Here is a 24181-nt window from a genome sequence, read left to right on the forward strand (position 1 = left end):
TCCTGCTGCTGTGGTGGACCCTGCAGCCAGCTCAGCCCTCTGACCTCCGCCGGTGCCCCGCCTGCGGTCCCCCGGTGACCCGGCCCCGATGCAGGTCAGACGGCTCCTTGCTGCGGCCCCGACGCTGAAACTGTTACAAGGCGGATTGTTTTGTAACACTTTTTCTAAACTCGTCCAATGAGAGCAGCTGCCGGCCGTCACATGACACACTTTTACATAACAGTTTTTTTTCTGCTCGTCTGCTCCATTGAGAATAATGTGTGTACTTGATGGGCTGCACCATGACCAAGCGCTTCAGTCGCTGCGTCCCAGCAGAGGAAAACACCGCACGGAGCAGCCGAGCCCCTGACCGGGGGATGCTGCACACACAGCCAAGGATAGACGTCCAGCTGCCTGCTCTGTATGGGGACAGAGAGTGAGAGTATGCTGCATCTGGCAGCGGAGGCTTTCCAGTCTAAAAACTTCGACCTGGCCGCGGAGATCTACGAGTGCCAGCTAGCGGGGGTCGGAGATCCGGGGAGCCGGCTGGAGCTGATGGTCAAGCGGGCTGACGCGCTCGCATTCGGGGGCAAATTCACGGAAGCTTTTGACGTGTACAGAAAAGCCTCGGAGATAGAGAGACTGAGACCGGCTCACCTGACCAACCTCACAGAGTACCTGTCTGGAAGTATCAGGAGGCAGGACGGCGAGGGGAGCCGGCGAGGCAGCCCGGGGAGGGAGGAGGAGGCGGCGGCTTCAGGTGCCACAGGTAGCGGCTATGAGGACTTCTGCTGCCGGATCTGTCTGAGCTTCCTGTTCGAGCCGGTCACTCTGCCCTGCGGACACTGCTTCTGCAAGAAGTGTCTGGAGCGGGAGAGGAAGGAGAAGGAGCGGCCGGTGATGTGCAAGCAGTGCAGGGACAGCTCCAGGGTGGCCGACGTGCAGAGCTACCGGGTGAACGTGGTGCTCAGCAGCCTGCTGGCCAAGTGGTTCCCGGCCCTGCATCAGGCCGGCCGGCTGCGGCGGGAAGGCAACGGGCTGTACGCCGAGAAGAAGATGGAAGCAGCGCTGGAGAAATACCACCAAGCCATACTGATAGGTAGGACATCACACTGTTTATCCATGCGTTTTATTTTATTAGAATATGTGGGCCTGCGCTTGTGCAACTTAAGTTCACAATAACATGTCAGATGTTTTTATGAAACAGCAATAAACTCCATCAATAAGGCCCACTTTATTGTACATAACAGTAGTTTCATAAGTGTGTCACATTCTCAGTGAGCGGCAGAGGCTCCTCTCTGCGGCCATGTGTTGGGTAACAGGGTTATGTAGGCTGAGCTACTGGACCAAACATTGCGTAAGCACGTAACCCGCCTCCCTCAGCTCCTCATTGTGTAACGTCAGACAATGAATCAGGCAAATGTAGGTCAAGGGTATTATTGCAGGTCACCACTAGGCTCAGTGATGTTGACAGGCAACACAACCAAATACAAAATGGAATATTCAAATGCTTAAAAGCCATGAACAAAACAAAAAGTAGCCTCCCATGCTCACAATAACTTACAAGATAATATTTCACATCCTTACAGTGGGGATACTATGTTAATATTTGGCAAACAGACTTACCTAAAGCAGGAGAAAGAAAAAAAAAACAAAGGCCACAATTTAATAAACAAAGAAAATGAAGACATACAGTACAAAATCATAATTATTACATGTGGAACTGATATTAAGCATTTCATTTTAACAGCTACTTAAAAAAGAAAGAGAGAAAGTGTCTCCTCTGATGGGTTCAGATCTTTGAAAGTCATCATAAAGTCACTGCAATTGTGTTTCAAGTCTTGCCCTAAAAGTGGTCCCAGGGGCTTGTGATTGATTCCAGGCTGACTAGAAGTGATTTTACACTCATAAAAAGGCTGCTTGTTTAATCAGCAAAAGTGAACAATGAAAAGGGGGTCATGGAAACATTAAAAAAGTCACCTTAACTGCACAAAGCCAATGAAGAACCTATAATACAGCTTTTAGAAACCAACACAGCAGCAGCAGAGGTGTATACAGGTGGATGTAAAGTGCTGGGAGGACCACTATGAAAAAAGTGGAAAATCCAACCTTTAATTCAAGTGCATTTATTCAGTGGGGAATAAATCAGACATTAAGAAATAATTCTTTTACATCAAATCATGTGTGCCACAATTATTAGCACCCCTGATGTTAATACTTTGTACAACTCCCTTTTGCCAACAAAACAGCACCTAATCCTCTCCCATAATACATTTTTCTACAATTTTTAGTGTGAAAGTATGCTTCTGCAATAAAAATTGAGTTTATTTCAAGCCTTTCAACACATCTTAACCAGGGGTGCCAATAATTGTGGAGGGCGCTGTATTTATATATATATAGTGTGTATATATATATAGTATTTTAGTGATGGATGCAGTTGTTGCATTTCATTCTAATAATAAATGGGATGACCATCCTCTGCTGCGGCCACAGTGTCAGAGATACTTGGCCTGACCTCCTTTGCCTTCACAGCGCTGCATCTATTGGCCGCTTGTGTAAGTTTAAAGCAGTGGACTCCTTCAAGATCTGTGCCATAGTTCCATTAGACAGCTGAAAGTTTGAATATGCATATTCAAACTTTCATTATTATATGCATAATATTTTCTGGTCTTTTTTTCCCCTCAATTTTAAGCTTTGCAGCACTGTACTGTTCAAAAAGCATGCTTAGCAAAGGTCTTGATAACAGAAGCGACTGTGTAATTATCATTCGGCATAATTTTGCACAAAATTCCCCAACACTGGCTTCAGTGAAGAATTTGTGCATCTCAGGAAAGCCAAAGAAGGGTGTGGACATGCAAAATTTATTCCTGTATTCTTCATTTATTGCTGTTTGGTTTGCATTTATTACATGTGTCTTGGTATTAGTGAAAATAAAGTTTGCCATCAAAAGTTTGGACACACCAAATCATTCTATGGATTAGATTAAATTATTTTGCACATTGTAGATTAATACTGAAGACATCAAACTATAAAATAATACATATGGAATCATGTTGTCAACAAAAAAGTGCTTATCTTCAGCATTAATCTACAATGTAGAAAATAACACAAATCAAAAGCACTGAATGAGAAGGTGTGTCCAAAATGTCTCATGTCTTAGATAAAACCGCTAACTTGCTTTGAGTTTGTCCTAGTTTCACTCTGTGTTTGCATTATACAATCGTCCTTCAGCACCATCCAAAAATCTGTCATCGCTCTCACCTCCAGACATAAATCTGGTCCCCGGATCAGAGTTAACCTGTTATTATGGGGTGGAGCCTCAGAGCTGTTTCTAGGTTACGATCAGGGTTGTGTTTGTGGCATGCAGCAGTTTGGGGACGTCTCCAAGGAATTAATGCAGCACAAAAACCTCAGAGCTATAATTAGCAGGAGTGTGTTTCTCTGCACATACATTCACGCTGCCTGAAGGAAATCCAGAGATAATCAATATTTCTTGTGCCGCCGTGCATTTAAATCCACAATGTGAAAACATTTTATCAGGTAAAACGATCCTTTTAGCTCAGAGTTTCTTCCTAAACTGATGTTTCTGCTTTGATTTCTTTTGTGATTTACTCCACGCGTCTTAACAGAAACCAGGAAAAACGCTTCCTTCTGATTCCCATAGGGCCAAGTGCAACATTTGCATAAGTTTGTATAGTTACGAAACCTGGAATGTGGGTGACCTTGATAGTGCTGCATGGTTTTGTAAGGCAGCAGCTTTTCATAACACATTTTATAATGTGAAACTGATCCATTTTACACATCCCTTCTGTCAAACAACTTGAGTCATTATATCACAGGTAAATTGAGCTTGTTAAGACCGAACAAGACTTATGGACTTATTTTTTTAAATCCTGCAGCTGGTTGCGAAACAGTTGCATGAAAGGGGTCAGGAGTCTTACAGAGTATATGAAGGTCTTAGCTGAAGGGAGGAGTTCTGAAACAGAGACAGAGAGTTGTTTCATGATTTAAAGAATATTATGTTCAGTTTAAGTCATTTATTAGAAAAAAAAATGCATGAAATTTGCTGATTCTCATCTTTTCTTTGTTGTACCTTCAATGTAAATTTAATGTCTGTACTTTTACTCTATTTTTTCTGTTCTTCTTAGACCTAAAAGTAACAGATATATTAATCTACAAGTTAGTTTACGGATGAATTGATTGCTTAGTGTTTGAAAAAGCAAAAAACTAAAAACATCCAGCCTAAAAAAATCCAAGATGATATTTAAAATGTTCTTTTTAGGAAGAATTCTACTTGCTAAAAGATTTTTAAAAACAGGACCCAAACAAGCCCTTAGATTTATGAAACTGAAATCACAGAATACTTAGTGTGTTTAGAAGAAAAAATAGACAGAAATTAAGTCTGTAGTCTCTCAATTAAATCACTGCTGCTATGCCACCCTGTTATAAATCATTGTACTCTTTTTTTTTTTTTAGGTCTGCCAAACATATTTCAGTTATTAATTATTCTACCAGTGAATTTCTTGATGAATTAATTCTTTGGTGTATTAAATGGCAGAAAGAAAAATGTAGAGTTAAAAGTCTAACATGATATCTTAAAGTGTCTTTTTTTGAAGATATCAGGACAGTAGCAAGTCTTAACACTTGAGAGGCTGAAATCACAAAATATTTAGTGTGTTTGCCAGAAAAATTATTGATTGATGATTGATTAATGAAGAGATGTTTAGGTTAGCCGTTGATCGTGTCACTGCTGTGATTGTCTGTTATATATCAGTGTCAAGTGAATGTTGTTGTTCGTACATTGCTTTGGACTTTGGGAAGCCATTTAGCATGTTTTTTCTGCAGTTTTTAAAAATGTTTTACACTGATAAACATGGTTTGACACACTACTAGTGAAAGAAAAACTTTTCTGTAGGTTTAGTGTCTGAACCTCTTACAGCTGAAATAAACTCCTTTTTAACAGGAAAAAACTGCAACCTTTTGTTTGATGCTGAATGAGTAGAAAGACAGAAGAGAAGAGAATTAAAAAAGGCAGAGAGAAACAAAAAGCAGGCATCAGGATGAAGTTTATCGTCTTGTTGTTCTTCTCCTCAGCACCTCTGGACCACATACTGTTCAGTAATCGCTCCCAGATCCACTCCAGCCTGAAACACTATGAAAACGCTCTGAGAGACGCTGAGATGTCCTGCAGGCTGAAGCCTCACTGGTCCAAGGTATGAGACACCGCCAAAACAGACAAACTGTGATTTTACTGGCTTTGTTGTGAGTGTGATATAAATCTCCCCCTCTCCCTGCAGGGTCATGTTCGTAAAGCTCAGGCCCTGGTGTCTCTGGGCAGGACGGAGGAGGCTCTGAGGGAGTATCTGCTGTGTCTGTCCATGGAGCCTGACTGCAGAGTGGCCAAGACGGAGGCTCTCAAGGTAAACATGACGCTCCTGTTTGCTATTTGTCATCTTTTGTGTGTTTTCTAGCTTGTTTCATTGCTTGTTTTTTCCTCTCAGCTGCTCAGTGAACTCCTGGCTCCGGTCACCGGTCAGGTCCCTGAACACATCTCAGATTGCTCCAACATACTGTCTTCCAGAGCACACATTAAAAGCAGCATCAGGGCTCCCTTCCAGGTAGGAAAGACTCCACCACTGGTAGAAGTCTAAATCATCTTGGTTGCTTTTGTCTGTCACTGCCTACATTGTCTCTTCTCCCATCTTTTTGTCCTTTAGACCATCAGTTCCTGCTCACTGCCTTCAGACTCCAGTCTTCCTGTACCTGAGAGGTCAGAGGGGAGTCATGTTAAAGGTCAGCCGGAGCTCCGGAGGCTCGGTCACTGTTTCCTCCTCAAACGAAAGCGAAGGAGCACAGAAGAGGAGGCAGAAGAGGAGCGATGGGAAAATAGCGCAGACTGCAAGAGGTCAAAGTCTGGTAAGGTTACACCTGTGCACAAAAATACACTCAACACATCATCAGTGTCTAATCTTATTTACTATTTGGTTGTTTCTCCTTTCAGAGCCAACAGAGACGCCCGGTTCTTTGAGTTCTGAGGTCGGTGACGTCTTGGATCCAGCGGATCTGGAGTGTTCTCTGTGCATGAGGTGAGATTTACATAACCCAACAAAATCCTGCTCTGCAAAATGTCTGTCTAAAAACAAAAAGACTCAAAGGAAAAAACAGATTTTTCTCTGCTCCAGCCTGACTAAAAGTCTAGGTGGAGCTTCAAAAAAAAGCAGCTCACGATGCTATAAATCCATTAGCAGTTGTGTAACATGTCATAAACTGCTGTTGGCAGCAATATAGCCGGTAATGAAATCATTTTCCAGTAGCTGACAAAGAATCAAGTTATGGCCTGCAGTCTGTATGCAGACACACAAAATATCACAGTACAAAGCAGGGGTGGGGCAATATATCAGTAAGGTAGCACATTGGATCACTTCCACAACTTTCCATGACCATTTTGAGAGTCATCACTTCATTCATAATTCCTGCTTTTTGTATTTTTGGGGGTATTTTTTTCTTCTTCAGCTACACAGATGTATCATAGATGATTGTCTCGCATTTGTTGTATCATGACACCATCGTTATCGTGAGTAATATATGGTGATAGTGTCATGTCGTGAGCTACTCTGCGATTCACACCCCTAGTACAAACCCAGATTTTCTCAGTGTTAGTGAGTGTGTAGTTTCCACTGTAGCATCAGTGTTTTTTACACTGTTTGTGTATTTCTCGTCCAGACTCTTCTACGAGCCGGTGACGACGCCATGTGGTCACACTTTCTGTCTTCAGTGTCTGAAGAGATGTTTGGATCACAACCCCAAGTGTCCGCTGTGTAAAGAGGAGCTGTCTGAGGTACGTCATGAAATAATCCATGAGGCTGAAGTAACATCAACAAGCAGACAGTGTGATCTGAACTGAATCCAGCAGACTTTCTCTCTCTGTGTACAGATGATAAACCGATATCAGTGGTTTCTTTTTACCACAATTCAAATTAACATACCACATTGTGTGTAACTCACTGGGATTATTTTCAGGTTAGCCAAATTGCAGGGATGACTGTGGGGTTAGAATAGAATAGAAATACTTCATTTGATCCTAAAAGAAAAACTCTGTCATTACAGTAGCAAGCAGGAAGAGTAAAGTGAATGCCGCCACAAATATAAGCAAGAAAAGCACTCAGAGAGCAGTACTCCACCAAGGCTGCTCAGTCATTGAATGATTCTTGACAGATGAAATCTTTACACAATTTGTAGTCCACAGGGGTTGATCAGCAGGCAGGTGACATAGTGGTCAGCTGTTGTCATAGCTACAGTGCTGCTATCTTGCAATGATACAGATATCTTTAAAAAAATCCGTGGATCCAGACTATAAGCCACATCACTGCCAAAATCTAATTAGGTGGTCCTTGTGTCATTTCTGACCTTCCCTGAAAATTTCATCTAAATCAATTTGTCTGTTTTTGAGTAATGTTACAGACAGACAGACAGACAACCAACACAGATTGTCACATAGCTCTATCGCGTTTCTTGGCAGAGTAATAAATAAGCAGAAATATCTGTAGACAGTAAGGTAGAATGAAAAAGAGACAGGGAAAATATACAAAAGCACAAAACGCACAATAAAGTGTAAAATATACTCTGAGTAAAAAAAAAAGTGCTACAGTGAAAAATTTATTATAGAGAAACTTTGACCAAATGAATAGAGGTTCTATTAAAAATACTGAATTAAATGATCCAAAAAACTATGTTTCATTTTGCTCAGTTCTTGCCATCACTGATTCTTGCTCATTTGATGAGGTCACTATCAAGGCTGATATCAATCAGGTGTATTTAACACGATATTTTGGAATAAACATACAGCAGGCTTTAACTGCAAAACAAAGGATCCTGTGCTGTCTGACCACTTGTGTATTTTCTTTGCTACAATAGTTTCCCCACATATTCTGGTAAGATTGAAAACTGTCCAAAAAAGGTCAATTAATGAGAATTCCAGCGCTGTGTTTATGGAAGATTTGTCCACTGATCTCAAGAGCAGCATCAGTAGACAAACTTCTTTATCATTTTTATTCTACAACAATCAGTTTCCTTCTTATAATAACACCAGTTTAGACTAAAACAGTCCCTGGCAAATAAAAGCATCACAAAAAGCAGCATATCTGAAAAGAAAATGCTGTTAAATTTAATTCATCTTTTTCTATTTTGTTGTATATTTTCTATATAATAAACTTTAGTGTTTTTACATGTGTTTTGTATGTTATGTCCTATATTAGGTCTTCTATCACTGTTTTCGTCAATCGACCTGAATTATTCTGTTAAATGTATTTGCAGTTTATTCAGCTTTATTCAACCTCTGCTGTGCTGTATTTTGTATTTTATCTGTTTCCTCAACGCACTTTGAATGGGCTCTGTGTATGATAAGGCTGTATATGAATATTCATTGCTACTGTGTCTGTGTGTCCCTGCAGTACCTGGTCCAGAGGCAGTACTGTAAGACAGTGTTAATGGAGAACCTGATATCTAAGTATCTTCCCTCTGAGCTAATGGAAAGACAGAAAATCCACCAGGAGGAGATGGCTGAGCTCTCTAAGTAAGTTACGCTGCCCTCTGCTCTGTCTCCCTGCCAGCTCTTATGTGCTCTTCTTGCTCCATTTTCGTCCATTTTCTCTCATTAGACAGATTATATCTGACATTAAAATTGAATCCCCTCCTCTGCCGTTTGACCCACTGACCTACAGTAGGCGGCACACGAGTCTGACACACTGACCTTGTAGCGGACGTTATGTCAGGCGTCAAGTGTAGCTTTCCTAGAGGCTGACGCAAACCTGTCACTCCAGTAAATAACTGCACTAAAACTGGAGCAGAACTGGTTCACTCTCACAGCAGCCAGTGTGTTTTTAGTTATAATAGGAAATAGGAATCCTCCATCCATGAAAATGAAAATGAAGGACTTAAAGTTTATTAATGATAGAAGAAGACATTACATATCCTCGCTCTGCTCTTTAATATAAACTCGTTCTTCTTTCTTCTTGTCTCTCCTCAGTCTTAACAAGAACGTGCCTATATTTGTGTGCACCATGGCCTTCCCCACTGTGCCGTGTCCTCTCCATATCTTTGAGCCCTGCTACAGGCTGATGATCCGCCGGTGCATGGAGACAGGAACCAACAGCTTTGGCATGTGTCTGGGAGACAACCTCAAAGGGTCAGTGCTGGGATGCTAGCTGTGTGTGCAGCGCTGGTTTCAGTTTACATATAGTAGTGTAGGAAATGTGACCTTGTGCTCCCTCTGCCTCCAGGTTTGTTGACTACGGCTGCCTGTTGGAGATCCGCGATGTGAAGTTCTTCTCCGATGGCCGCTCGGTTGTGGATACAATCGGCAGACGGAGGTTTAAAGTCATGCAGCACAGAGAGAGGGACGGATACAACACAGCAGATATAGAATATCTGGAAGATGTTAAGGTACGAGCTGGGCGACATGGACAGCTGGTCAGAGAGGGATGGAGGAGAGATGCTTTGAAATAAAATAAGATGTTATAACTCAGAGGTGTTTGTGTTTGTATGCAGGTGGAAGGTGTAGCAGAACGGGAGCTACAGTCTCTACATGACACTGTGTACGACCAGGCCCTGGTTTGGGTCAATTCTCTGAAGGCTGAGCAGAAGGAACGTATAGAGGGACACTTTGGACCAATGCCTGAGAAAGACTGTGAACTTCAGGTAACAATGCACGCTAAAGGTGGTGTGACATGTCAGTATTCTTTTATAAAGGAAGTTAATAACACACACTACCATTCAAAAGTTTGGGGTCACTCAGACAATTTAATGGTTTCCATGAAAACTCACACTTTTATTCATGTGCTAGCATAACTGTACAAGGGTTTTCTAATCATCAATGAGCCTTTCAGCACCATTAGCTAACACAATGTAGCATTAGAACACAGGAGTGATGGTTGCTGGAAATGTTCCTCTGTACCCCTATGGAGATATTCCATTAAAAGTAATAGTCATTTACCACATTAACGATGTCTAGACTGGATTTCTGATTCATTTAATGTCATCTTCATTGAAAAAAACATTTCTAAGTGATCCCAAACTTTTGAGCGGTAGTGTACATATAATAGAACAGTAAATAATCCAGCACCAGTAACTATCTACTTGACACTCCAACATAGGAACAATTCATAGTTATGGTTACAGGTTATTCCTCATTTTGAACTGAATTTGCCAATGAAGGACTGATAGTGTTTTTTTTTTCTCTAAATTTTCTTATAATGATAATGTCATTATATGAATGTGATGGCCCTAAAAAATGCACATTTTTTGCATTTTTGTTTGCTTTTAAATGTCCAATAATTCTTTGTAGGCTGCATTTTCATACAAAGGGAGAATTGGATGTTTTCCGGATGATGATTGATGATGATTTCATTGTTTAAATACTGATGCTTACTCATTTTAATAACTTTCTTTTCATAGCAACTTTCTAAAACAAAGTTTCAAGCAGCTGCACACAGAAGACAATGCAGTACGAGGGGAAAACACAGAGAGGATGAAACGCTAAATACATGAAAGAAAAAAAAAACTATAATAACCCCAAAGCAAATGAACAAGTTTAATTAAAACATTGTGACAAATCTAGTAAAATATATGAAGAACAAGTAAAATAACCACAATAAAAATCCATTAAGAGAGATTCTAATGGTAAAAGAAGGTTTCTAGTAATGTTTAAATGAAGACTCTGATGAAAATTGTTAATATTATATGCACTAACACCACCACAATAACATTAGTGTTTTATGTGATATATTATCAGCTGCAACTGTCCCTCGAGAATCAGCATCTTTCAGCATTCTATTGGCTTTCACGCAAATCATTTCAAACAGAAATTAGTCATCTCTTCTAACTACTGGCTGTCCAAACATCTATTCAGTCATCTGCTCAGTCAGAACCAGTATTTGAAACAGCTGCTTCCTCTGATGCCAGAATCACAATTTCTGAGTTTCTACAACAGAGGAAACGAGAACAAAGTCAGCCTGACCCAACTCAGACCAGCAGCAAATAGAAGAATAAGACTAAGTTTAAAAAACGCTCCTCTCACTGTGTCCTCTGTTGTGTTTCCTTGCAGGCCAGTCCTAACGGTCCTTCCTGGTGTTGGTGGTTACTCGCTGTTCTTCCTCTAGAGGGTCGAGCTCAGCTGCCGTTTCTGGCCCTCACCTCTCTAAAAGACCGTCTGAGCGGCATCCGTAAGGTTCTGCTCTTCATGGCGCACAGTCGACACCGGTGATGTTGAAAGTAACGTAACCACGCGCTCGGCACGCCTCCCCCCCGCAGCAGCAGCAGCAGCAGCAGCAGCAGCAGTTGACCTGTTGCTCTTCCTTTTGATGCACAAAGAACTGAAGTTGTTGCAGCTTCCTGGTTGTAGCGCAAATTTCATCGACACATCAACAGCAAACCTAGAAATGTAGATCTGAATAAATAGATGTCTTCCATGGATGATATTCTCATCACAGCTAGCACCTGAGCAGACCTGCAGACTAAAACTACATTCAGACAGGAGAGGAACCTGACTGTCGTAATTTGTGATATGTAACAGATGTTAGTTTAAACAGAATTATACTTCACTATAACAATGCTGATGCGCACATTCTCAATGTATGTTTTTGTCTATATTGTCTTCTGTCCGCTTTTGCCTTTCCGGCTCTCCTCCATATTTGTAATTCTCTGCTCTTTCTCTTGCATTTCTAGCAATACTTTGTCTGATCTGAGCGGTAAGAAATTTGGAAAAACAAATGACAAAACTTGGCAGTTTACAACTCAAAAAAAATAAATCACACACCTGAACTTCCTGTCTGAACGTAGCTTTAAGCTGCAAATCAGGCTGCCGTTAATTCAACCAATCACGTCTTTATTTGTAAATATAAATTCTGCAAGAGACCAAACTATAAATCTGCCTTTTTTGAGCAAATGCACCCATTGAAGTTGAGTGAAAAATAGTATAAAAAAGAAGGATTGGATATTAACTTTACTCCTCCACTGATTGTAATCCCATTTATCTCATCTTTTTGCCATCTTTACTGTATCTAGCAATAATCAGCAACTACTTGGTCTTCCTTGCTTCCTCGCTTCTTTCCATTTCTATCTCATCCAGCTGAATTACAACGGACTGAACCTTTACATTGCTTTAAGGCTCTTGTTCTTGTATTTTGTTCATCCTTTTTTTAATGTTTTGAAATTGTTTTCCACTATTTATTTTGTCATTATTTATGCATGCAGTGACATTGTTTACATTTCACAGACAGAGAGAGAGATCCTGAGCTAACTCGCTTTCAAAAGCTTTTATTGTTTTTTTGATTGAAATCTGACCCAAACAACTATTATTGAGCTGACATGTCTGCCAGTGTAAACGGCACAGTTCAAACTTTCGTTCCCTCCCAGAACTTCTATTTTCACATCACCATTGACTCAAATTTTGTATTTTTATTGAATATTAACAATCCAAGCTACGTTGATTTAAACATATTTAGATTCCCAGCAGCCTCTTAGATGCTCGTACAGGCAAAAAGAGGGACTTTCAGCAACAAGAAGTGAAATAACTCCCACCAACATTTGGGTTTCTGATGCCAATCGTCTGCTTAGTGTATTTATTCAGTATTTATTCTGACTTACTTTGCACTTCCACTTTGAGTAAGGGAAATAAACGGTGCAGGCAGATGTCAGCATGCTGCAGTCAGAACACTAAAGCACTTGGATTATCACAGAATCAAGTTAAATCATCTGGTGGTTTGAAATACAAACCTGAAGTGTGATGCAACCTGTCACAACATCTCCATTCATTTAACATCTCCATTCATTCAACAGTGACTGATGTATGTATGGTTAAGGCCAGTGCCTTCTGGATCTGTGAATTTATAGGCTCATTTTTAGGTACCTTTGTCTCCTTTTTTCACAATAGCATGAATTGAAATAAAACAAAGAAATCCCAGTTTTTGAGAAAACTACGTAGAAAAGCATTGAGGCCTTGCTGATGTCTGTGACCTAACTGTTTTTACGTGGCAGAAGCTAAGTTCTGAAGAATGCAAGAGATTGTTGAGCTTTATCTTTAAAAACTTTTTTCTTTTATACATGCGTTTGATTTTACACGTTTCTACATTGATTAGGTTCTTCGTATTTTATGATTTTCTTCACTTAGTGGCGTGTTTGTTTTTCCATATTTCATGTGTAATAGTGCAGGGAGTGTCTTGTCAAACCATTCACATTTATTGTTTTATAAAGGGCCAAAGCCATGTAATGGAGTTATAAAAATGCATTGATATGGTATTGATATTTTTCCCTGCATTGAGATAGTTGAAATATGACAGCAATATTCTACCATGTACTCCAAATATGGCATTATAATCTATTGTGTAAGACCCAAGTATTCTGTGTGTTAAATAACGTTTAAAGATGGTAACTGCAAAAAAGTTACAATAAGTCAAATGGAATGGAAAGGGAATAGCCGCTAGTCAAGTATAATCGCACATGCAGTGTAAAAGCATATCACTTAAGTATCTCAGACTAATGGACAAATGTGTTTCCTGATCAATGTAAAGGGAAAATCTACCTAAAAATGAAATATGTTGTGGTTTTTTATTTATTATTTTAAATATAAACATGACAACACAATAATTCAGAGCTTTTCCAAAAAAAAAAAAAAAAAAAAAACTATTCCCGTACACGCACAAAAACAAAGATGAAGCATCCCTCCAATGTGGAGTTTGGTTTAAAACAGATTTCGGTGAATTTTGTTGATTTGTGACAGCAGTTCTAGTGCCTTAAGTTGAACTCCTTCCATTTTCACCTAAACAGCAATGACAACTACAGTAATTTAGCTTGCAGTAACCTGTTTTTGTCTCATTGACATATTTGTTCATCCCATTTATTCCAATTATATGTTACCTTAACAAATGAAGTAGCAGTGTCACCTCACCTTAAATTCATGCCATCCACTTTAACGGACAATATGTGAGTTTTTTCAACCAATGTGAAAAATTAGCAACTTTTAGCATCTAATATGGATTAATGTGTGTTGTACAGTTAAAAGTAAAACAAAAAAGCTAACAAAACATCTAAATTATAACAAATCAGCTACTGTTGGAGACATTTTTAACTTTTTGGGGCATTTATTTGCTTTCTATGTCTGTTAGCTAACTACAAAGCTAGCACCAAACAGCCAGTTAGCCAAACAGCAATCCTAGCATCCCCTTTAAAATGAGAACTTTTCAATGTTTAAACTTTGTGTTACATACAAATTAAACAATTAATAACACACATTTAGTGAGCTTTGGAGGTGATAATAGGCAGATTATTTTTTAGCACAGGCTAGCTCTTTTCCTACCTTCGGTCTTTGTGCTAACTGACGCTAACCTGCTGGTGACTGTAGCCTCATATTTAGCATTCAAACAACTAACTTTAGGCAGGAAAGCAAACACGTATACTTCTCAAAATGCTAAAATATGCTTTAATTAGACTGACTGCATATATAAAAAGTCATGGAACAAGAATACATAAAGGATGTTTACAATTAACTGTTCTCATGTGCTAAAAGCTATGCTCACTTAGCTAAAACCTTCATTTCATAGCTTTTTAAAAACGTGGGATTTTTTTTTTTTACATACTAGCAGACAAAATGCTCAGCTTCACCTCCCTATAAAACCTGATGGATTAATAACTATAATTACAGCATCTCAAGTTAATTTTTGTGTTTTTTTAATCAATACAGAAATGGAGTATATTTTTTGTCGTTCAGATTTCATAGACTGTCACAGAGATCACTTCAGAAGAAAATGTTGTAATAAACAGCACAGGTTATAAGCTATGACCTTTTTGAAATACACTGGCATTTGTATTGAATCCTCAAAGGTCGGAATGGTTTCAATGGTATCATTTAATACTTTGTAGCACTCCAGTTTCATTACTGTGATCATTGCTGACAAATTGGCACCAACATTTCTGTTCCTTCCTTTCCTTCTCTGCATCATCACCTCTTCCAATTTGTGAAAACAACACTGGCAATGTAGAAGATATTTTTTCATCCAGCTATGCAATCACGATAGCATGGCGTTGACATCATGACCTTTCAGAATTCAAACACAAACCGAACTCTGGTAAAAATGATGCTTCCTAATTCTGTTCTTCTCCTGTCATTGTTGTTTCATTTGTGTACATACATGTAATCTGAGAGTCTGAACAAACATTGTGTATCATCAGAGTCCCATCAGTGCTCTAAAATCTAATGTAATGTTCCCATTTTAAAATGCACCATCAGTTGTCAGGTCATGAGAGATTGTGTCACTTCAACTGCAAAGCTGTGAAATCTGGTTTCTGTGTGAAATAAAAATTGAAAGGGTTCTTGGAAACAAACTAAAGGCCTTGTGAGGCTTCTGTTTATGTGATTTAAGGAACAGCTGGGGCTCAGTGCTGTGTTCAAGGACAGGAACATTTGTCATTTTCTTGGTCTGTTACCCCATCTAAAAATTCTCTAACTAAATACTTCTAAAAATCTGAAAACAGCAAGTGCTCCTGAGATTCCAAATATTTGTATTGACTTCAGCTATTACATGGCCTGCTTCTGTCAAAGGTTGTTAAACTCTCCTCATGGCCTCTAAATGTGTCCAGGTGAATTTGCACAAGATGAATGTGTGTCTTGACATCTCTCTGATGTTTTGTGTTCATGTCTGTTTTTGATAGTAAAACATTAGAATGCGTTGATTTGCTGAAATGCAGTCTGAAGCTACAACTTGTGAAGAAACCAAAAGGTTTGAGTTGTTGATCCTGTTTGGGATTGTGGACAATAAATGCAGTGGAACTCTGTATGGCGTCTCCTTTGTGTTCTTCAGGGTCGGCTTTGTTTCTTAGAAAGCAGCTGCTCAGATTACTCGTTACGTGACTCAGTTCGTGTTCAATAATTCACCAGATGAGTCACAGGTTTTATCTCAGCTGATTACAAAAACACAACAGGTGATGAGAGAAGCAGCTTTCTTTGAATCTGAACAACAGGACTTTTTTCCCCTAACTATTCCAACAGACTTTAGAAAGAGACACGAACAAGATAACATTCTCCACTAAAGGGGAATAAATGTCTCAAACCTTTAAGGAACAGATCATAATTTTAGGAAATGCACTTATCTGGTTTCTTGATAATAAGGTGAGATGTTTGATACTACTATCTCATGGGCTGGCAGACAGAACTGATCACCTTGCTGTTCACCTAATTAATATTATTACCTAACTGCTCATTAAAAGCTGAGCTTAGAAGCACACAGACTGCAGGAAGGAGGTAACATTGACTGTATAAAGCAGGGATGTCAAACTCATTCCACAAAGGGCCGGTGTGGCTGCAGGTTTTTGTTCCAACTAAGCAGCATCACACCAGACCTGACTCATTTAATCAACCGATCTCAGTCTCCAGACAGGTGATTGGTCAGACTGTGTGCTGTAGGCTACACACCAGTCAGGTCTGGTGTGATGCTGCTTAGTTGGAACAAAAACCTGCAGCCACACCGGCCCTTTGTGGAATGAGTTTGACATTCCTGGTATGAAGAGATAGACAAAACCCATAGGCTTTATAGAAAGCAGTTGTAGAGCTCAGTGTGATGATCTAGTTTTGGTAATCCCTGATTCCTGAAACTGTTGTTCACTTTCTGTGTTGGTGAGTACATGAGCCTCCACATAACCCAAGCATTCACTATGATATAAGGGCAATAGTCTGCATGCTCAGCAATTATGAGTGGAATACTTAGATAAAACATCAATATGAATAACTCTAAGCCCACAATTTAAAAAAGTGAGTTGTATAAAACTGTATTCCCAGTACAGCAGTCATGATTAGGGAAATTTATTAGAGAGACCAACATTTTTTTTTTTTTTTTTACTGGGCAACCATGTTTATTTGTACGATAAATTTGAACATTTAAAACTTAGGGTCCATGGGGTTTGACTTCATTTTTCAGTCCCCAAGATTGCTGCTAGCATGTAGACATGATCTCCTTAACTGACCTTGAGCAAGGGAACAAATAGATATATTTAGGGAAAAAAATCAGATAGTTACTTTAAAGCTCTGATAACATATTGACATCTGCAAAGTAACAGCTGATTTTTACAAAGTTCCAACCAGCACACTGCAGGAATGTAGACTAGCCAGATCGTTTAAGGTTTTTTCTGTTATACACTACATTCTATAACATAGTTGCTTCAGGGATCGTTTGTTTGCACAGTTTACTGAGTTGTAGATTCAATAAGTGGAAAATATTGGCATTTTACTATCAATAACCCATAACGATGATCTGGCAGTGGCTCATCACCTGCTAATACCATAAGTTCCTACAATACCTACAGTGAAGCATGGTGGTGGCAGCATCATGCTAAGGGGGTGCTTCTCAGCTACAGAGATGAGATATAAAGAAAACCTGCTCCAGAGTCCAGCCATGAATCTGGGGCAATGGTTTCAGCATAACATTGACCTGAAGTATTTAGCCTGAATACTTACTGAAGCGACTGTACCAATAGTTTAAGATGGGAGTTTCCTTCTATGTACTTCTTTCTACCTGATTAGAACCACTCAGTTCAGTTTCTTTTTTGTTGTTTTCCCCTTAAGTAAAGTCAGTTGGAGTTTCAAAAAGTAGAGCCAATGTTGCATCTAAATGGGAGCATATGACTGACTTGATTCAATCAATTTGATTTAATTTCATTTAAATTACGCCAGTTCACAAAATAGTCGTGTCAGGACATGCCACACAGTAGTTTAAAATATTATAAAAGAAAAAAAAATCAACAAATCCTTTTGATTCAGCACTGGCACGAATGTTGGCTCCTGTTTTCTATAGCAGTTTGCTAACGACAACAAAGTAGAGTGACTGTTTATTGCCTTTTTAGATAATCAGGTTTAGTTGTAAATGGAGGATAAACTAAATGAAATCTAAATGGTTGATACAGTAACACACCCACAATGTTAATTTAGGTCAGAAAAACATTCCTCTGAGGCTGAAGGTCTCTGGAGAAACATCAGCAAGCCAGTGAAGGACACAAATATAAGTAGTTTGCCAAAGAAGAAGTGGTTTGTAAGTATGTTGCGATAAACAAGTGTGAGAAGCCAAGTAAAGACTGTTGAGGAGGACAAAACTGACAGAGAAAGGAAACAAGGTCATGATACCGATAGAGAGAATGTGTGAAAGGCCACATGTGGATGTAAGCCACTGAACAACATTATACAATTACAGAGGCAGAGGGTTGGGCAGAATGTTAATGTTCAGCTGGAGGACGGAGAGAGAGGCGGGAAGCTCGACAGACAGGAAGACAGATAGTTTATGCAAGCAATGCAAATGTAGGTCAGTCAGTCACAGTCAGAAAGTTAGAGAGAGACGGAAAACAAGAAGTAAAACAGAAACAGAAATGGAAGAGAGAATTAATAAAAATCAGTCCCATTCATTCCCAACCCGCTCTTTATTCTCCCCTTCAGTATAATTACACTGCAGATTAGCAAATTTAGCTCACTGCAATCACATAAGGACTCTTAAAGGTTTAAGGAGCTACTTATACCAATCCAATGCCTCTAAATATAGAGGCGTAGAGGCTTTAATGAGACCACCATACTGCACAGTGAATACTTCCAGCATCAAATCTCCATTCAGATGGTCGAATCTGTTCTGAGAAACAAAACTGAGACAACTCACTGAACATTAATGTTTATTTTGAATCAGTATCATTTTGAAGAACAAGAAGTCCTTTCTCTACAATCTGACCAGTACATGGCATTCTACCACTGTGACCTTGTGTTAACAGTCATATAACCACTGGTGTTATGGCTTCATGGAGAGAATAATAATAATCATAACTTTATTTATATAGCACTTTCAAGTCAAAGTGCTTTACAGGGCAAGCAACAGATAAATTACAATAAAATAACTGTGGCTTAGAAGACACAATAACAACAATAACAATGATAAAACTGACAAAAACACAATAGCTCTCAAGTTATGATTCATATGCAGCAGAAAACAAGTGGGTCTTTAGCTTTGCTTTGAACACCTCTACTGATGAACCTTGTCTAATTTCAGACGGAAGAGCGTTTCATAAAGACGATGCACGGAAATAAAAAGCCCACGCACCGACTGTCCACTTCAGAGACTGTTGGAGGAATTTACCATGAAATGACTGTGCCTTAAAGCATGAATCCCGCTTACCTTGCTCCTTTTTTATTCACATTCATCATCAGGTCAGCATCAGCATCCAACAAAAAATCTTTAAAAACCATGTTCCATCTATAGTTAGCAAATGCTTGCATGCTAACACACTAAACGAAGATTTCAAACATTAAACCTGCACCAGTGTTGTTATGTTAGCGTGCAAAATGTTTGCACTTAGCTCAAAGTGGTTGCTATTTACAATCTCCCTCAGCAGCTAGCATGATCACTCTTAGTCATGTTTGAATGTAAATCTTATTGTAGAGGAGTTTGTGAGTAGCAAAATGGTTTTTACTCAATAACTGATTGACTTCAAAGATACGAAGGTTTCAAAAGTTATGTGATTGCTTTTAAAATACAAACTCTTGGAAGATATTCAGTGCTAGCAAATGACAAACACAACCCAAGGAACTGCCTACCTGTAAGCCTCCAAAATATGTTCAATATGTCACATGTTTAAAGGTAGAATGTGCAGCATTTTGAACATAAACAAGGCATTAATGTATCAGCAAACTAGTATCTCTTAGTTAAAGATATGGAGTAATGCTGTCCTTATTAGATAATAAAGTCACATTTATTCTGTGTGTGTTGCAATTTTACCATGTGGTTAAGCCATGCTGATGCATCTGAGTCCCTCCCTTTGAAACTGTTGACTCGCCCCACAGGGTGTTAAGCAGAGGTGGCTGGTGGTAAAAATTTGTTGGGTGGGCTAATAAATGCATCATACCGATTAAATAGTTAACATCACCTATGATACACACAGTTACATCAATTATAGGTACACTATACTTTAGTGCTCTACATCCACTCTCTCTCTCTCTCTCCCTCCCTCTCTCCCCCCTCTCTCTCCCTCTCTCTCCCTCTCTCTCTCTCTCACACACACACACACATACTGTGTTTTTCTATCATTGTGGGGACTTACCATTGACTCCCATTCATATCTAACCCCTAACCCTTGGGTTTTCTCCGGGCACTCCGGCTTCCTCCCACAGTCCAAAAATATGCTGAGGTTAATTGGTTACTCTAAATTGCCCGTAGGAGTGAATGCGAGAGTGATTGTTTGTCTGTATATGTAGCCCTGTGACAGACTGGTGACCTGTCCAGGATGTCCCCTGCCTTCGCTCGAGTCAGCTGAGATAGGCTCCAGCACCCCCCGCGACCCTAGTAAGGGTAAAGCGGTGTATAGAGAATGGATGGATGGATGATTGGTGCCGTTTCTACCTTTGGTTTCACCTAAACTTAAAACAATCTGTTGTAAGTTATTTAAAAAATAATTTTCTCATCTTTTTTGTGTTTGCTTGGGAGGGCTTAGCCCTGTTAGCCCATTTATACCAGCGGTCCCTGGTGTTAAGCATTTAACTCCCTTATTATAAAAAAAGACTCTGACAAAAATGAAGCAAAGAGAAAGCACAGGCAAACATTTCAGTCACGTCTGAGCAAGTATCTTATTGTAGATATTCCAAAGCACTACCTTATTTTATTTATCTATTTTAATTAATGAATGTATGGTTTGGTTTCCGTTTGTGTCTATTTTTGGTTTGAGAAATGAAAGTGAAACTAAACTCTTGAACGTTCACGATGAGTGATTTGTCTAACTTCAACTTAAGTGTCAACACTAACTTTCGCACTCCAGTGTTCAGTTTCCAAAAACATACAGAGCAAATGTCAGTAAATAAAGAAGCATCCTGATCCTAGAAGAATTCTGTCATAGTGACTAACATGTCAACAACCTCGTCGTTTCTATTTATACACTGCTCGGCCAGAAAAGTTCCACACTCTAATATTGCGTTAGACTAAATTTAGGTTTGAGTATGGCTCTCATTTGCTGTGGCATCATTTCAATAAGCTTCTGTTGAGGAAATTTCACTCTTGGTTCTGCAAAGTTTGCTGTAGTGGGGTGTTTATTGGTATTCCGGCATACGGTGGCCTTACCAACACAGAGCATGAGCCTGTGAAGGTAAGCCGACCCAGAACATTTGGAGATTTCCCATTTTATAGCGATGTCAGAGGGTGGATCAGAGGGTAGGGAGGGGCTGTATGCAAATACAGCCCCTCCCTAAGACAAAAGGAACATCTCAGAGGAAGGGTTGGGAGGTTGTAAGTAAATACTAAGGTAGGCAGTGGTTAATTTGCGTATAGCTGAATCAAGGGTAAGACAACAGAACAAAAGGGCAATTGGATAACAGGAAGTAAGACGGGGGGTATAACACACGGTAACAAAGGATGAGTCTGGTAAACACTTGCAAATAGTAAAGGTGTTATAACAGGAGGTAAGACGGAGGGTATGGCAGACGGTAACAAAGCATGAGTCTGGTAAATACTGCAAATAGCAAAGGATGTAGGAATTGTGGATAACCATGGGACATTGAATGAATGGGCGACATGTGACAGTGGTACCAAAGGTGTGCTATTTTCTGCATCACTTCTGCAATGTGACAACATTTATTTCCGTCCAGAGATGCATTCATTTTCTACCGAAATCTTATATTGATGATGAGAGAGTCAGACGCTGTGCAAAGTCTTCTCCAGAACATCTCAAAGATTCTCAATGGGGCCAGGGTCTGGACTCTGTGGTCAATTCATCTCATGCTCCCTGATCCACTCATTCTCAACGTGAGCCCCATGAATCCTGACATCATCGTCTTGGAACATGTCCATGACCGTGAGTGAAGAAAAATTCTACTGATATAAAGACTACCTAAAGATATTCAGTATATTCAGGTAGTCAGGTGACCTCATTCTTTGGGAACATAATGTTGCTGAACCTGATCAACCCCAGATCATAATCCTAACTCCCACAGGCTGGTAGGTACTAGACATGATGAGTTCATCATTTCATCCGCCCCTCTTCTTACCCTGATGCCCCATCACTTTGGAACAGGGTAAATCTGAACTCAGCAGACGACTGACTACATTCGTTCCTCAAAGATGATGGTTCTCCACTATCCTTCAGGTTTTAATGATGCGTTTTACAGTTCTTAATCTGATTTTAGTAGTTTTAGAAATCTCCTTAGTTGTTTTCTTTGACCCTTCTGAGACAGATGAACATCCTTTCTATAACAACAGGATATGTCTCCCTACATGGTTGTTTAAGAACTGAGAAGCTCCTCACTGCATCAGCGAGGGTTCAATAAGTTGTTGCAGCTGAAACATATTCATCACTGCAGTAATTATCCAATGGAAGAATCTTAGTTAAATCTAGGTGGTGACTTTTTTTGGGCCAGGCAGTGAATATATAAAGCTGTTTGAACAGACAGCAGACACAAGTGACTGGGAAGCTGTTACAGTTCAGTCTGTCATAGAATGAGATGGAAAAACAAGAAAGAGTGAGACTGAATCTGGTATCTGTAATCTCTCTAGTCTTTGTTGTAAACATGATAACGTCGTCATCGATTGCAGAGTCCATAAATATCTCACTGGAAACAGAGAGTTCACTGACGGAAGACAGGTCAGTTTCCCATGCCAGTGTAAACCAGCCAGGGCTGACATTGTTGTGTTAATTGAAATTCCTTGTCACAGTGGCGATCAGATGGTCAGCTATAATGTCACTGGAAACAATGACAGTTGGAGAACCTCAGTCAGTCCAGGCTCACTGGAGCTTGTTTAAAAAGTCAGAGAGATTAGATGTGTCTGACTGAACCATAGTGCCTTTATCTGACAAACTGACTCTAAATTAGAGCTTCAAAAATCCCCTTCAACGATCAGCATTTGTGTCTTTTAACTCCTCTGCAGATCATTAAAGCTGCACAATTCAGTGTTTTTGGGTAAACAGTTAGTCATGGTTACATGTAAGTGCTTGTTGTGATAAAACTGCAGATAATTATCCCCTCATTCTGCAGTAGAGAAAGTCAGAGAGTGTTTTAGTGTCCTTTCACACCCATTTCATTTTGGTCGACTCTCGCCACTCTCTCTAATGTCAGTACCATCATTTCTGTCAAGGACTAACAGAAAGGGACACAAACTGCAGCTTGTTGGAGCAAATAGACAAAACTTTAATCGAGAAAAATGTACAGATGTGAACTGACAAAGAGCAGCTGATGATCCAGTTCAAAACAGCAACATTTCAGAAAAAAACACTGATCCAAAAAACATGACCACTGTGCCTGGCAGGTGGAAAACAGGATTAAAAGGAAAAAAGACTCACAGACCAGAATTTGATGAGGAACATGAGAACCAGACAGGTAACAGGGCGGTGGAAATGTGGAAAGCAAACTGAATGTGGAAATGTGGAAAGCAAACAAAATGAACAAACCAGATGCAGATAAGGAACACAAGAAGAATCAAACGTTTGAACATGAGGTAGACAAACAAGAACCGGAAAGGGAGACGAAACAGGTCAAACTGGCAGAGGACAAAAGAGCTGCAGGACAGGGAAGTAACGAGGAGAAAAGACATAGATGAGACTAATTATCTCATGATCAAAAAGGGAGGGAAACAGACAAAGGGAGGAAGTAAAACAACAAGAGGCACACAAGGATACAAGAAATTAAACAGGATGCAACTCAAGACCATAGCAGCTTCCTTAAAAACAGGCAGCCGTTATCAATAATAAAGCTCTGATAAAGTCACTGCGTCACCAAAGCTGGTGAATAAAGAGATATGTTCGGTTGCTACAGAGGTGGATATTTTCCTCAGGAGTTGGTGGAGACCAAAGCAGACTATGTTTTCTTCATCAGGCAGATACAAATGCAGCTCTAAATTAATGTAAATGTTTTCTAACACAGTGGCCATCATAATAATGTGATTAAATTACATTACATTGTCCTGTGTTCAGAACCTACAACCTGTAGGTGGCCAGAAAAAAATCTGCTAATGTGTGATTTTAATATTCATAGCATTTATCAGTGTTTACACTACTGTTCAAAAGTTTGGGATCACCCAGAAAATTTCATGTTTTCCAGGACCAATCACACTTTTGTTCATGTGCTAACATAACTGCACAATTGTTTTCTAACCATCAATGAGCCTTTCAACAGCATTAGCTAACACAGTGTAGCATTAGAACACAG

General features: G+C 39.6%; 1 protein-coding gene across 1 annotated transcript; it reads left to right on the top strand.

Annotated features, from left to right (window-relative positions):
• The first annotated feature begins 223 nt into the window (after positions 1–223).
• On the top strand, positions 224–15804 carry LOC110965080 (LON peptidase N-terminal domain and RING finger protein 3). The gene is made up of 12 exons (XM_022214007.2): positions 224–1078; positions 5074–5192; positions 5277–5399; positions 5481–5597; positions 5697–5895; positions 5981–6065; positions 6703–6817; positions 8430–8551; positions 9005–9163; positions 9258–9420; positions 9526–9675; positions 11081–15804. Exons 1-12 carry the CDS (start codon positions 403–405, stop codon positions 11237–11239), a joined length of 2187 nt encoding a protein of 728 aa, XP_022069699.1. The 5' UTR covers positions 224–402; the 3' UTR covers positions 11240–15804.
• The last annotated feature ends 8377 nt before the right edge of the window (positions 15805–24181 follow it).

The sequence above is a fragment of the Acanthochromis polyacanthus genome, chromosome 10, assembly GCF_021347895.1.
Source record: "Acanthochromis polyacanthus isolate Apoly-LR-REF ecotype Palm Island chromosome 10, KAUST_Apoly_ChrSc, whole genome shotgun sequence".
Taxonomy (NCBI): Eukaryota; Metazoa; Chordata; class Actinopteri; family Pomacentridae; genus Acanthochromis; species Acanthochromis polyacanthus.